The sequence below is a fragment of the Canis lupus genome, chromosome 31 (genome assembly GCF_011100685.1).
Source record: "Canis lupus familiaris isolate Mischka breed German Shepherd chromosome 31, alternate assembly UU_Cfam_GSD_1.0, whole genome shotgun sequence".
Classification (NCBI taxonomy): domain Eukaryota; kingdom Metazoa; phylum Chordata; class Mammalia; order Carnivora; family Canidae; genus Canis; species Canis lupus.
Genome location: NC_049252.1, coordinates 33,867,112 through 33,882,081, shown reverse-complemented (window position 1 = coordinate 33,882,081; position 14,970 = coordinate 33,867,112). Strand labels below are relative to the sequence as shown.

At 35.6% G+C, this 14,970-nt stretch overlaps 1 protein-coding gene across 2 annotated transcripts in view; it reads left to right on the top strand.

Moving 5' to 3' along the window:
• Nucleotides 1-14,970, top strand: part of BRWD1 (bromodomain and WD repeat domain containing 1) — a 119,509-nt gene that overhangs the window by 73,922 nt on the left and 30,617 nt on the right. For both annotated transcript variants that reach the window (XM_038581507.1, XM_038581506.1), the window contains exons 23-34: nucleotides 6-195; nucleotides 2,028-2,153; nucleotides 2,251-2,358; nucleotides 4,387-4,511; nucleotides 5,152-5,234; nucleotides 9,061-9,172; nucleotides 9,815-9,876; nucleotides 10,578-10,733; nucleotides 10,959-11,079; nucleotides 12,013-12,138; nucleotides 13,594-13,666; nucleotides 14,792-14,833. In XM_038581507.1, coding sequence (XP_038437435.1) covers nucleotides 6-195; nucleotides 2,028-2,153; nucleotides 2,251-2,358; nucleotides 4,387-4,511; nucleotides 5,152-5,234; nucleotides 9,061-9,172; nucleotides 9,815-9,876; nucleotides 10,578-10,733; nucleotides 10,959-11,079; nucleotides 12,013-12,138; nucleotides 13,594-13,666; nucleotides 14,792-14,833 — 1,324 coding nt within the window. The remainder of the gene's footprint in view (nucleotides 1-5; nucleotides 196-2,027; nucleotides 2,154-2,250; nucleotides 2,359-4,386; nucleotides 4,512-5,151; nucleotides 5,235-9,060; nucleotides 9,173-9,814; nucleotides 9,877-10,577; nucleotides 10,734-10,958; nucleotides 11,080-12,012; nucleotides 12,139-13,593; nucleotides 13,667-14,791; nucleotides 14,834-14,970) is intronic.

Sequence of the window (14,970 nt, the reverse complement as noted above, 5' to 3'; positions counted from 1 at the left end):
CCCAGTGACTCATCATCTAGATACTCTGATTGGACTGCTGATGCAGGCATCAATCTGCAGCCGCCTTTACGGACATCTTCGCGTCGGCGAGTTACTCGCTTTTGCAGTAGTTCAGAGGATGAGATGTCTACTGAGAATTTATCTCCTCCAAAAAGGAGGCGAAAGAGAAAAAAAGAAAATAAGCCTAAAAAAGAGGTAAGAGAAGTATATTTTTAAAAACATCTATTTACAGGGCACCTGGTTGACTCCTTGGTTGAGCTGCTGCCTTCAGTTCAGGGTGTGACCCTGTGGTCCTGGGATCGAGTCCCACAAAAGGCTGCTTCTCCCTCTGCCTGTGTCTCTGCCTCTCTTTATTTACTTATAAATAAAGAAAATCTTTTAAAAAAAAACAACAAAACATCTATTTACACTTTTTTTAAATATATTTCTTAAAATTTTATTTATTTATTTATTTATTTATTTATTTATTTATTTATTTATTTATTTATTTATTAATGATAGTCACACACAGAGAGAGAGAGAGGCAGAGACACAGGCAGAGGGAGAAGCAGGCTCCATGCACTGGGAGCCCGACGTGGGATTCGATCCCGGGTCTCCAGGATCACGCCCTGGGCCAAAGGCAGGCGCCAAACTGCTGCGCCACCCAGGGATCCCTATTTACACTTTTTATAAAGGTGTTTCTGTTAATATTTAGAAATTAAAAATCTTTGGGAAATTTGAGCTTTTATATTGTTAACACTGTTAAGTCATCAGGATTCAAATATAAAATGTGAATTTATGTTTCAAAAAACTGTATTATAAAGGCTTCTCTGTCAAGGCTGTCCCACAGTGGCCTTGTCACCAACTCCTTCCCCAGTTTGACACTTAAAGGGGAAGCTCTGTTTTGCTCGGAATCCCCCCATAACTCTTTATTTTCTCCTGTTAATTTCAACAGCAGAAATATGCCTTAAGGCATTTCAGGGCACTTCTTGTTCCATCTGTTACTACCATGTTTTCTAGATCCATCTGACATGTTCTGTTTCATTTGGCACATTCACACACTTGTAATTGTGCTGTCCCTATTCCTTATCATGTCGTGCAGGTGGTGGCCATGATTTAAAGAGGCCACGTCTTCGTACTTGTTATCTATTGCTGTGTAACAGATGACGCTGAAACTTTTAGCTGCTTAAAACAACAAACATGTATTCCTGTTTTGATTGATTGGGAATTTGAGGACTAATTCGTTAGGTGATTTTTGGCTCATAGGGTTGCAGTTAATCACAGTGGCTGGAGTTGGCAGTTGTCTGAGGTTTGACTGGAGCTGGCTGATACTCTTTGAAGCTTATTCATTGGGCAGTTGGCTGGTGGACTCAGTTCCTTACCAAATGGGCCCCTCTGTAGGGCTGCTTGGGTGTCTGAATGACAATGGTGGCTGATTTTCCATGGAACAAGTGGTCCAGACGTGTAAGCAAGGGGTGAGCCCTAATGCGTGTGACAGCCCAGTCTTCAAGCCTCTCATTGTCCCTTTGCTTTTATTCTATTTGTTAGAAGCAATTCCAGAACCACACTCAAATTGGAGGAGATGTGGGCTCCTACACCTCTTGAAGAGGAGAGGAAGAGGATCAGAGAGTTTGTGGTCATGTTTTAAAATCACCACTCTTAAAACTTCAAATCAAGAGGAGATTCCTTGTGAAAATTAGTCCATGGTGATATTCAGAATGGTGTCTCGGTAGAGCAGTCAGTCTGTTGAGGAGGATTTAGGTTGGAACTTAACTCCTTCCTATAGAATGTAAAGTGTTACAAAGAATCTATTAGAAATTCAGGAGATGCTAGAAAAGTGCTAGGTAAATCTACAATACTTTCACAAGTGATACATGTTACTGTGTATGTTAAGGAACGAACATATGTATGCTGTTTAAAAACAAATCATTAGGTGATATTGCCCGTAAATAGTCATTCTCATCGGTGAAATTTCTTTTGCTTTTCAATTAAACAGTGTGTGCATGCCCTTTCTGTTGTATTAAATTTTGTTCTCTTCTCCTTGGCAGAACTTGCGGAGGATGACTCCAATGGAGCTTGCAAATATGGAACATTTATATGAATTTCATCCTCCAGTTTGGATAACTGACACCACCCTTCGGAAGTCTCCTTTTGTTCCTCAAATGGGTGATGAGGTGAGAGTAATAAAATTTAAAAACACAAATATGGACCATAAGACGAAATGTTTTATTCATAGGTTTTAATTTATTTTTAAATGTATACATTTTGCAGGTAATATATTTTCGACAGGGTCATGAAGCTTATATTGAGGCTGTCAGAAGAAATAACATTTATGAACTGAACCCTAACAAAGAGCCATGGAGAAAAATGGACCTTAGGGTAAGATGATAGTATTATTAAATCATTCAACATTTAGCACATGTATAAATATTTATAAATCCATTAAAAATAAACTACTGGAGACATATTCATTACTATCTTTCCATTGATTTCCTACTTTAAAACATTTCTGGTGTCACCTTCTAAGCCTTAAGATCCAGCAGGATGACGTTTGTCAGTGGGCAGTCTTTGTGTGCTGCTGACTGGCACATAAAATTGTAAGAGTGTAAGAGTCTTTTAGGAAGGCAGCTTGGCAGTTTATATCTTAATCTTAAAATGTGTATATCTAGGATACATTTTCAAAAGAAGTGCAGCTTTTCAGGAGAGGAAATACAAATTGGAAAAATGGTTGGACCCATACATAATAGACTAGATTGCTGAGAACGCTTGAGCTCTTCTGTACTTAACCAGTTTTATAAACTTTTTTTTAAAATAACATTGAAAGAAAGAAACTGCCACATTTCAGCAAGTAGCACAGGTTTTGGTTTGTTACCAGTTAATCACGGTGGTGACAGGGTACGCAAACAGCCCAGGCTTTCTGGAGGCTATCTTCATAATTGGAGCTGAAACTAAAAAATATTTATATGTTTTAATTCAGTGATTTTACTTCTAGTAATTTAGGAAATAATTGAAATGCATGTGAATTTATGAGTGATGCAATTTCATATCATTATGAAATTTAGTTTATAAAATTTAGTTTATAAAAACCAAAAATGAGAAAAAATCCAAATATCCTACTATATTGAGTGAATCAAATCATGGTACATTCGCAGAATTGACTGTGTAGAGCCCATTGTGTAATTGAGGCTTTTAGAATATTTGTTGAATGAATGACTATTAAATTTTTATAACTTAATTATGAAGAGGAAAAATGGGATGTGAGATGTTGTTGTTTGTGGTTATGAGAATAAAAATTTACAGACCTATGTAGTCAACCAAAATAAATATATCAAAATGTGGAATAGCATTGCAGTTGATTTTTTATTTTATTTTTTATACCTTTTTTTGATACTTTGAGTAACTGTTAGAAGATGAAAAATAGCTATGCTAGCAACTCCCCTTCGATTTAATGGCTCTTCTTCTTGAACTTTTTCTTGAGATTGCTCTGATTTACGGACATCTCTCTCACTACAGAGTCTCTGGGTACATTTGATCCTTATTACTTGCAGATGCTCTGCTTGTGAATTTTCCTACAAGCTGTATGAATACAGTCGATCCTCATTATTTACAGATTCCCTATTTGTGAATTTTCCTACTTGGAAAATGAATCAATGCTCAGGATGCTTTCTGGTCATTTGCAAACATGCACAGAGTAGCAAAAAATTTGATTTGCTTGACCAGCATGTTTCCAGCTGAGATTGAGCAAGGTGATGCCTTCTTGTTTGAGTCCTTGAGGATCTCATAACTGAGGGTCCTTTTTGCCGACTGCCGATTGCAACAATAAAGAATTTTCACATCTCTACTTTTTTTTTGTTGGTGACTTGCTGTTTAAAAATAGCTGTCAAGTTTAGTGCTCAAAGTCCTCTGTTGTACTTCTCAGCACAAGGTGATGATATGCTTTACGGAGAAACTATGTGCCTTAGATAAACTTGTTTAGGCATGAGTTACACTGCTTTTGGCTGGGAGTTCAGAGCACTAATCAATCCATATATTAGATGAGATGTCCTTACACAGAAACACGCAATACAGGATTGTGTTTCTCTAGGAAGAGCACAGAGCCAGGAAGAAATTCGGGTTATTCACATAATTGTCTTTAGATTTGAGCTGGTTGATGACCTATATGTTCCTTCTTAACACTTGTGGTGTATTTTCTAAAGTGAGTATATTCCGTACGTTAGAAGCAGTATTAAATGGCTATCCTAAAAAAGACATGAAGATTAATGTTAACAAAAGTGATTGTAATTAATGTCAAATTGGAAGCCTAAATTTTGAGTTGACTTAAATGTAGCAATATAGAGAATTATAATTTTGAGGAATTGGTCTACTCTGACCATTTTAAACACATATTCTTTTAAAATATCGTTAAAGGATCAAGAATTGGTCAAAATAGTTGGAATACGATATGAGGTTGGGCCCCCTACACTCTGTTGCCTCAAACTAGCATTTATAGATCCTGCGACTGGAAGACTAATGGACAAATCGTTCTCTATTAGGTATGTGTTACTATTTTTTTGTGGAATTATTTAAATTTAAATTTTTCCTCTTGCTGGTGAGCATGACTTTTTCATAGCTGCAGCGTCCATAGTAGAGCATTGGGGACAGCATGCAGTGTGAGTTGAGGTTCTGGTAGATGGGCGCCCACTAGAAGTAAAAATCATGTGTTGTAGCAACAATTAAGCATTGGCCTATTTTATACCTTCCTCTATGCCACTTACATGTGTGGAGACCTGTTTTTGAGAAAATATTAAAATGAATAACTTGTTAAACCCGTGTTGTATATTATGGTAGCCCTTAGTCACATGTGGCTCTTGAGTGCTTGAAATGTGGTGGGTTTCAGTTGAGTGTGCTGTTAAATGTAACACTAGGTTTGGAAGCCTTGGTATGAAGAAAAAGAATGTGTAAAATATCTCATTATTATTTTGTATTGATAACATGGTGAAACAGTGTTTAGGGTACAAAAGGCTAAATGAAATACACTCTTAAAATTAATTTTACTAGTTTCTTTTTCTATTTTTTTAAGTATGGCTGGTTGAAAAATGAGGATTACAAATGCAGCTGTTTCTTTTGAACATTGCTGCTCTAGACTATAACCTGCTACTCAGGGCGTTTTAACAATCTTTTATTTCTTTTTAGATATCATGATATGCCAGATGTTATTGACTTTCTTGTATTGCGTCAATTTTATGATGAAGCAAGACAGAGGAATTGGCAGTCTTGTAAGTCCATCCTTCCTGAGTTTTATATGCCCTTAGAAAATCTTATCTCTCATATTGGTCTATTTTTCTGGTTTTGGTGCTGCTTATTATGGTAGATGGAAACATGCAAATTCTAGAAAGAAATGTAAGTGACCAAAAAGTGTATTTTGTTTAAGGCCTGGTACTTGTTTCTACTTAATAACCTCTTTAGCCAAGCAGTATTTCTTGTGTTCTTATAGTAGCTGACGTTTTGAAGGGATTCTTACTCATTGACTATATGCTAGAGTTGACTTTTTATTTCCTGTCAGACTTCCCTGTACTGCATTTTTTTCTATCTTTAATGTGACTAGTATAATTCACAAAATTATTCTAATGATATAAGACAATCAGAAAGTTGAAAAATAATGCAGATTTCACGCTGATAATATTCTGGTATACCAGAATATTTTACTTTAGTGTCGTATCAACCCAGACTTAAATACATTGACTTGAGGAAACCATTCTTCTAAAAAATAAAAGAAATTCATAGTACATTTCTACTTTATAACTCTGAGACATCTGACTGGACAGAAAAAATAAAATGACCTCAACATATGTGCTAGCTGAATGTGTTTTTTGTGGTGACCATTTGGGGTGGGTTGGTGGGCTCCCTTGCTTATTAAACTTTCATAGGCCAGTAATCTCCACAGGACAAAATTGATGACTGTAACCAGGCTAGGTAATACTAGTCAGCAACCGTAGAATCCCTTTCACAGGTATACATGTATTACTTTCAGTGTGGAATGCTATCTGGGGGGCTCATGTGTTGAGTTTGACTTGAATCACTGAGGATAGCTCATTCTCCTTTTATCAGTTTTGGCCTCTTATTAGAGATACTAAGTTTTATATCTGATGAATACATTGTAAATGATGTTAGGACCTCATTAATTTTCCTAGTTTTTGCTGCCTTTTTCTACATGTACTACAAATAGATAAATTATAGATAGAATTACCTGAGCCATCCCTATTTGAAACGAAAGATGGTCGGAGAGAGTGGCTACTCTTAGTGGACGATTTTTAGCGGTTAATGTCCACTCAAGTAGTCAGGATTATTTTGGGACTAGAGGTAAAGGAAATTTTTCTTGAAGAAAAACATCTAGCCAGACACAGAAACAATAGAAACCAAACTCAAGGCATCTGGAATGGTGGGAGTTAACAGGTCCTATAGCCAGATTCTGAAGAACATTCAGGTTTCCCATCTTTATGCCTGGGATCCTGAGATCAAGATCAAGCCTCACATGTAGATCCCTGCTCAGCAGGGAGCCTGCTTCTCTCTCTCCTTCTGCCCGTGATTTCTCTCTTTGTCAAATAAATAAAATATTAAAAAATAAAAAGTTTCCCATCTCTTGTTTATCCAGCCCCATGATGTATGAGTTGGAAGCTCTCTTTTTGTTCTACCAATATGTACATCCAAAAATTGTTTTAAAGTCAGTTCTTTGTAGCTCAGCTTTAGAGGTGGATTCCCACTTGACTCTTGTAATTTAGTGGTTTTGTTTTATTTTTGTGGTTGAGAAATTAATGTACCAGACCTTCTGATTCAGTTTTGTTCCCCTCTAAAATTTTACCTGTTTTCTTGAGGTTTGAGCAGTGTTATTAAAAGAAGTTGCTAAAAAAAAAAAAAGTTGCTTGATTCTGATTTTTCTATGTTGAAAACTTTATTAAAGTTCTGTCCTACTCTTAAGTTTATCCTACTGTTATATGGGCAAAAACAGGGTTTTTTTTTTTTTTTTAATTCTTAAAAGTCGGGTTTTACTTTCTGAAAAGGTTTTTTTTTTTTTTTTTTTTTTTTAAGATTTTTATTTATTCATGAGAGAGAGACAGAAAGAGAGGCAGAGACACAGGCAGAGGGAGAAGCAGATTCCTCACAGGGAGTCCAGTGTGGGACTGAATCCCTGAACCCCAGGATCATGACCTGAGCCAAAGGCAGACGCTTGACCACTGAGCCACTCAGGCGTCCCAAAGTGTTTTCTTTTTTAAAAATTTTATTTAAGTAATCTCTGTACCAAACATCGGACTCTAATTCACGACCCTGAGATCAAGAGTTGTGTGCTCCTCTGACTGAGCCAGCCACGTACTCCCAGAAAAGTGATTTCTTAAGGTTCCTTTTAATTAAAAGTGTTAACACTGAAGAAATGTTTTTATTTAAACTAAAAGCATCTTCTAGTTTTAGGTAAATAAGGAAGAAAAGTATTATAAAGTTAATTCCTGGTATCAAAGACTGGCTTTTTTATATTAAATTAGGTGTTTTACTTATATAATGAGACAAAAACCAGAGTGTTACATCAGATTTTTAATATATGCCTTTCATTTAAAAAGTTAGAACTTTGATAGGATTTTTTTTCTAAAGTTGAAGTTCTGTTTTAGAATATTTATATTAATGAAATACTATCAAAAGTGGAAATTTATTTAGAGAGAGGGATTAGGGGGCTTATGGGTTTCTAGTGATTTTGGAAAATATGAAATATACATAAAAGTCATGTTTCCATGAATTTGAAAATATATTAAGAACCTCAAAACATGTTGCTCCAGGAGTTATGATACTCCTGGTTTTTTTTATTTTATTTTATTTTATTTTTTTTTATTTTTCAGTTTTACAGAATTCAGTATAAGCATACTTTAAGTTAATACTATTTGTGGGTATTTTATGGCATAAATATTCTCTTTCTTGGAGGTGAGATGTAGCTTTAATTTTGATTGATAACATTTCTGTAAAACTTTTCCTTGAAAAAAGAATTGCAAATCTACCAAGAAATTACTAATTCTGGATAAGGGACTTTTTTTGTTAGTGATTTTGTTTTGAGAATGGTGGAATGGATGGGAAGGAAAACATGGGCTTATTACAGCAGTCTGTGTTTCTTTTCTGTAACGGACCCCACATATACTGTATTCCTCTAGAAGAGTTCTTATTGTTAAAATACATTCAGAAAATGACTGAAGTTAGTTGGAGTACTCTTTACAGTTATTTTGGTTTGTTGAGGAGCCCTCCTAAGATCTACTTCCCCACTTCATATACCCTGCTGAGATAAAGAGCTATGCAGATGTTTCCTTTTTTTTTTTTTTTTTTAAGGGAGGTGGGAGAGGCAGAAGGAGAGAACCGGGGGCTGGGGGGAGGGATGGAGTCCTAAGATGGCTCCATGTTCGATGTGGGACTTGATTTCACAACCCTGAGATTAATGACCTAAGCCAAAACCAAGAATCAGATGCCTAACCAACTGAGCCACCTGGGTGCCCCTAATGGTTTTAAATAACATGTAAGCAGTTTGAAGGATACCTCTTGAACTGATTTTTAATGTGAAGTCCTAAGATGTGACAATACTTATATAGGAACAACTTTAGAATAATCACGGATTAAATTCTAATCATATTTTTAATCATATTTTTATAATTTGTTTTATTCAGGAAACATTGCAGAGCTGTATGTATTTAATATACTTATTAAATATTAAACTATTGACAGTACATATAGTTATAAAAGGTTTTTGAGTTTTGTTAAACTTTTTTCTTTCATGTCGTATAATGTAATAGAACTTATTTTGGGGTAGGTGTTTGGATCCACCAGACAAGGTCGTCTAGTCATAACCATTTTAGTCTGTTACACTATATGGTTATATGCCTTCAGGAAATTGCTCAGTGTGACATTATATCTTTATACGTTTATCTCATCCCTGAAGATTGCTGGAAAGTGGGGAATGGTGGCTAAGTTTAAGATAAAGATGTAATTTCTCTTTTATCCAAATCAGTGGTATTTTATAAATTAAAAGTGTTAATTTTGGCAAATTGGTGTCTCAGTCTTGGTCATCTCTTACAGGTGACAGGTTTCGTTCTATCATTGATGATGCCTGGTGGTTTGGGACGGTGCTGAGTCAAGAGCCATATCAGCCACAGTACCCAGATAGTCATTTCCAGTGCTACATCGTTAGGTCTGTATGCAGTTGAAAATGAAGCCTCTACAAACATTGATTCATTGTGGTGGGTGGTTTTATGACCATGGTTAAGGACCATGATTTAGTCTGTCATTGAGTCCTGTCAGTCTTCCCCCTTACAGTGTCTCTAGTATGTCTCTGCTGCTTCCTATTTACTGGTACCCCTTAGGACAGACTCTGCTTGCTTCCCGGGACCATTTCTGTAGCCACCCAATATAGCAGTGTAATACTGCAGGATCCTTGTTCAGGGGCACACATTGTATCATTTCCTTTGTTTATAGAAGGCTTTGCTGCTTTTCTATTGGCTGTGGAATAAAGTCACATTCTAAACTGGTATTCAAAACTCTGCTGTGTCTTTGAGTTGTTTTTTTGCTTTTGTTTTCGTTTTTTAAATGCCTACCCTGGCTATAAGCCACAGAGGATTTCTGGTTTAATATATTTTCCTAAAAATCTTATTAGTAATATTTAAACTTTGATTGCTACAGTAAAATTTTCACATTTTATTTTTCTTTACTCTTGTAGTTGGTTACCTAGTTGTCAGCCACAAGTCGTGGTTTTTTTTTTTTTTTTTTTTTTTTTTTTTTTTTTTTTGCCACAAGTCGTTTTTATGAGAGCTAACTAGACTTTGTTTTTTAACAGGTGGGACAATACTGAAATTGAAAAACTTAGCCCATGGGACATGGAACCAATTCCTGATAATGGTATATAATTTTTAAATAATATTTTACCTATGTTTTCTGTTTGAGAAATGTTTTCGAATTATTATGGTAATTGTGAGCTTTACTAAAACTCAAAAAAGAATTTTTTTTTTTAAAGATTTTTATTTACTCATGAGAGACAGAAGGCAGAGACATTAGCAAAGGGAGAAGCAGGCTTCCCGCAGGGCACCTGATGTGGGACTCGATCCTGGAACTCCAGGATCACGCCTTGAGCCAAAGGCCGGTTGTTGCTCAACTGCTGAGCCACCTAGGCGTCTCTCAAAAAAGAATTAATGGGTATCTGGCTCATTAATTATTATCGTAGGCTTCCAGCTTGATGCTGACTGCATCTTAGTAGCCCACTGTCGTTTCCCATGTAATCCTGGCTATTTCGTAGAATTTCTCTCAGTTTGGGCTTGACTTGTAATTTCATCCATATCCAGGGTTTGCATTTTTGGCACTAGTGTTAGAGAAGTGATATGTATACGTGGTCCTCCGTGCTTCCTGTCAGGAGCCACATGATACCCATATGTTCTATTCCTGAAGACATTAACTTTCATTCTGTGATTTAGGTGGTGTCTGCAGGTTTCTCCACTATAAAAGAGCTACTTTTTCCTTTGTAGTGTTTTTTTAATGAGTTTCGACAACTTAAATATGGTATATTTGTTTGATAATTTTTCTGTTCTTTTTAATGGAATTCATAGTTGATCCACCTGAAGAATTAGGAGCTAGTATTTCTGTCACTTCAGATGAGCTAGAGAAATTGCTCTACAAACCACAAGATGGTGAATGGGGTCAGAAATCGAGAGATGAAGAGTGTGAACGAATTATTAGTGGCATAGATCAACTTTTGAATCTTGGTAAGTTTTTGAGTGTGAATTTTCATGTTTAAGCTTTCCACTCCACATAAGTATTTTAAAATAGTGGCAAACTGGGGTTGTGTTCTTCACTACAATTTTTATTTGCTACCTTTTGGGTGGGCTTGCAGTGTTAATTGTAGCTCTATTTTTGAATCATTTGTAGAGAAATAATCTCTTAAAGGTAATGAATTGATTGATCAAAAATTCTTTTCTCTCCCTCCACAGACATAGCAGCAGCTTTTGCAGGTCCAGTTGATCTGTGTACATATCCGAAGTACTGTACTGTAGTAGCTTATCCAACTGATCTTTACACAATCCGAATGAGACTTGTTAATAGATTTTACAGGTCAGTAGAAACCTCTTTTAAAAATAGTTTGAAAAGGTATTTGATCGTCCTGACCAGAGTAAATGGAGGTGGTGGTTGATGGTGACAGGGGTGAAGTAGGGGGGCTGATGAGCATTATTTTCGGTTTCATTCTCTTTCATTATGGTAATTTGTGGTCTTATATATAAGACACTTAGATGTTGAAGAGAAAGCAAATTAAAAAAAAATGCCATGTTTCATTCTTCAATCTTTAGTAGTCTGTTTTTTTTTTTAAATGAATTTGTTAAGTAGTTAGATATCATATTTGTTTTTATTTGGGTGTTAACATTCTTACTTCCCTTGATTTAAAGATATAATTGGTTAAACATTGGCCTTTGAAAGATTAATTCCCCAGAGTCATCAGCTTTTTATCTTTGGCTTCTGGAGAACTGGTAATTATAAAATTTCCTATTCTCAGTGATTTTTTTTTTTTAAGTAATTGATGGTATTTTATTTTTTATAATTCATCTATTTCAAGAAATTACCAGTACAAAAAACTGGCTTCTTATATAGTTGGTGTAATATATCTCCATAGCCAAACCTGGGAATGTGCATTTGTTCAGAAATCACTTTGCCCGGTTACTCTCTCAGGATTAATGGTATTTAACACATGTTCTTAAATGTGTCTCAGTAGCTTCAATAGTATCTCTAGAGAAGGTAAAAGGGTGGGTTACTTTGTTAGTTTTCTGGATGTTATGATAAAATGAACTGTTAAGATTTTTGGTCTTTACATTCTCTGTGGTTTAGCTTCTGTGACATGATTGCTTATGACTATGACAGGTTGACAGCATTAGAAAGTGGTTTAGCTTGAGGGCTTATGATTTAATATATTAATATATGCTGGCTTAATTTTTAAAATTTGATTTCTGTCTTTTCATTTTCTAACGTGTAAAATGCCTACTTTTTATTTTGAAGGAGGCTATCCGCATTAGTTTGGGAAGTCAGATATATAGAACATAATGCCAGGACATTTAATGAACCTGAGAGTGTAATTGCAAGATCAGCTAAGAAGATAACTGACCAACTTTTAAAATTTATAAAGTAAGTTACCTCCTGTTACAGATGTGGTGGAAAAGTGACTTTGCATATTGCACCTCTTGCAACGAACCATTTTTTAATTTTTGCTCTCTGAATTATACCCTTTTAACATGCGTTAAGTGGCATTTCTTTTTTTTAAGTGGCATTTATTTACACACATATTGTAATCATAATTTTAGTAAAGGCATGAGAAATCAAGAATCTAGTTTTTTTCTGTTTTTTAAAACTTTGAACTAATTTTATACTACAGAAAGTTGCCCTGTATATACCCTTCACCGGTTTCCCCTTAGGTTAACTTTTTTCATACCTGTGGTATCCTCATGAAATGTTAAGAAATTATTCTTGGTGTCATACTAATGCCTGCAGTGGATTTCCTCAGTTCTTATGGCAGCATCCCTGCTGTATCTCAGGACCTAGTCCAGACCCCTGCTGCTTTCACTCATCTGGTGTCTTTGTGTCCTTTTATCTGTTATGTAGCCTTTCCCTTCGCTCCTGACCTCATCATTATTTCTCACCACTTATTTTGTGGAGAATATTGAGTTTGGGTTTGTGTGAGGTTTTGTCATGACTAGATTGGTTTTCGTCTCTTTGGGATTGTATCCCATGAGAGTGGTTGTATAAGGGTGACTCAGCATATGCTTCTTGCACTGGGAGATCAGTTTGCAGGAGTAGAATGGAAACTGACTTGGAAAGTGAGACTTGAGTTTTAACCTCATTTGTTTGATTGAACATTCTTTGTCACTTTGGACAACTTACTCAGCCTGTTTCTTTTAAACTTAGTATTTTGCTGCATGATCCTTTTTTTGTTTGTTTGTTTTCCAACGTTGCTGTATGATCCTAATGCCCTTCTACCATAGTCACACAAATTGTTGGAAAGAATTGTCTATTGGAGAAGATGGTTTATAAACTGTGCCATAATTTTCACCATCAGGCCACACACTGGGAAGTAACTGGTTCCAAGTTTTTCAACTGGGTTGAATCTGCTCCTGGCCCACAATTTTCATTTTTTCCACTTCAGAAAAATCACACACCCATTTTGATCTTCCTTATGCCTAGACATTCCTAAATTAGCATGCTTTCTTTTTTGGGTGCAGGGAAGATATAATTTGCTTTAATTTGTACTTTTCCCCTCTATTTTATCTCCATCAGCCATGTTCTTGGTACTAACTGTATGACTATGACTAGTGATGATGTGTAGGAAAACTCATCCCCGAGTTCACCCAATTGAGCTTATGCATGTATTATTTCTGGATTACCAGCTTAGTTTTATACATACTTAGTTGGGGGGGGGCGGCTTTCAGTATTCTAAGATGGTCAGTTGTTTCCACAGAGGGTAGATTAAAAAACCCTGGTATTCCTCTACTTGGAGAACCATCTATATCTTAACTTGCAGTTTGAATTTTTTACAACAGTAACTACATCTGCATACTCTTAAAAATATGAAAAATTGTTTTTTAGGAATCAAGACTGTACAAATATCTCAGAACTTTCCAACACTTCTGAAAATGATGAGCAAAATGCCGAGGATTTGGTATGAAGTTTGCCAATTTTATAATGATTTTTGTTAATTTTAAATAATAACTTAAAAATATTGAGTGAATTAGAAAATACCAATTCTCACTATATTCCAGTGAACTATGAAAACTATTTTGATAAAAATATATTTCTTAATTGTCTAGACATTCAGTGAGGTAATTTGTTTTGACCAATAATTGATACCAAATAAAATACGTCTTTGCGAATAACATAGCTGCAGAATGTTCTCTACTTTTGCAAAAACCAACATCTGAGAGTTGGATTTAATCGTAATTAAAAAAAATTTTTTTTAAAGATTTTATTTACTCATGAGAGAGGCAGAGAGAGAGAGAGGCAGAGACACTCTGGCAGAGGGAGAAGCAGGCTCCATGTGGGGACCCCAATGTGGGACTCGGTCCCCAGACCTGGGATCACGCCCTGAGCTGAAGGCAGATGCTCAACCACTGAGCCACCCAGGCGCCCCTAACTGTAATTAAAAATTAATGAACTTTACCATGCTCCCAGTGCCTACAAGTTCTTCACTCAAGATTATTTTGAAGTTTAAGGCAAATATCAATGGTATAAATAATTTCACTTCATACAGAATCAGGCACTAAGTTGTAGGAGTTTTAGGAAGGATACTCTTTAAAAACACTAACCATTATCAGTGTAATTAATATCAATTTCTACAAGACCCCTAACTGTAATACACTGATTTTCAAGCTACTTTATATTGGAATAAAAATGGGTACACAAATATTTGATTTAGGGAATAAGAAAATGTATAGAGTAGGAAATTGAGGAAATGTAGGAGATGGTTTCTAGGGTTTTATGGATAGAAGTAAAACACAAATTTAAAGTCGCTTATGCATGTACTATATTTAAGTCATGTACAAAGCATTTTTTTATCACTATCTTTTGGAATTAATGCATGTTCTTAAGGAATGCAAAGGGTTATTAAGAATGGTTGGTTTGTTGGAGGCTGGGTTCCACAAAAATCATTTGATAGGGTCTGCCTTTTGAGATTTTTGTAAAATAAGTTAAAAACCCTGGTAAGACCTAATGTCTTTGATATGCATTTAGATTATTATATTTCTAATGAGAATGTTAACACTTAAGCTGCTCTGATTTTTATTCCTAGGATGATAGTGATCTTCCTAAAACATCTTCGGGAAGAAGGAGAGTAAGTTAATCTGCCTGATTAACCTTTGTCTTTTACTTATTATGTGTTTTGAAAGCAACCTAAAGGGGGTCCTGGGGTGGTGCATTTGGTTAAGTGTATGATTCTTGATTTTGGCTCACGTCATCTCATCAGGGTTG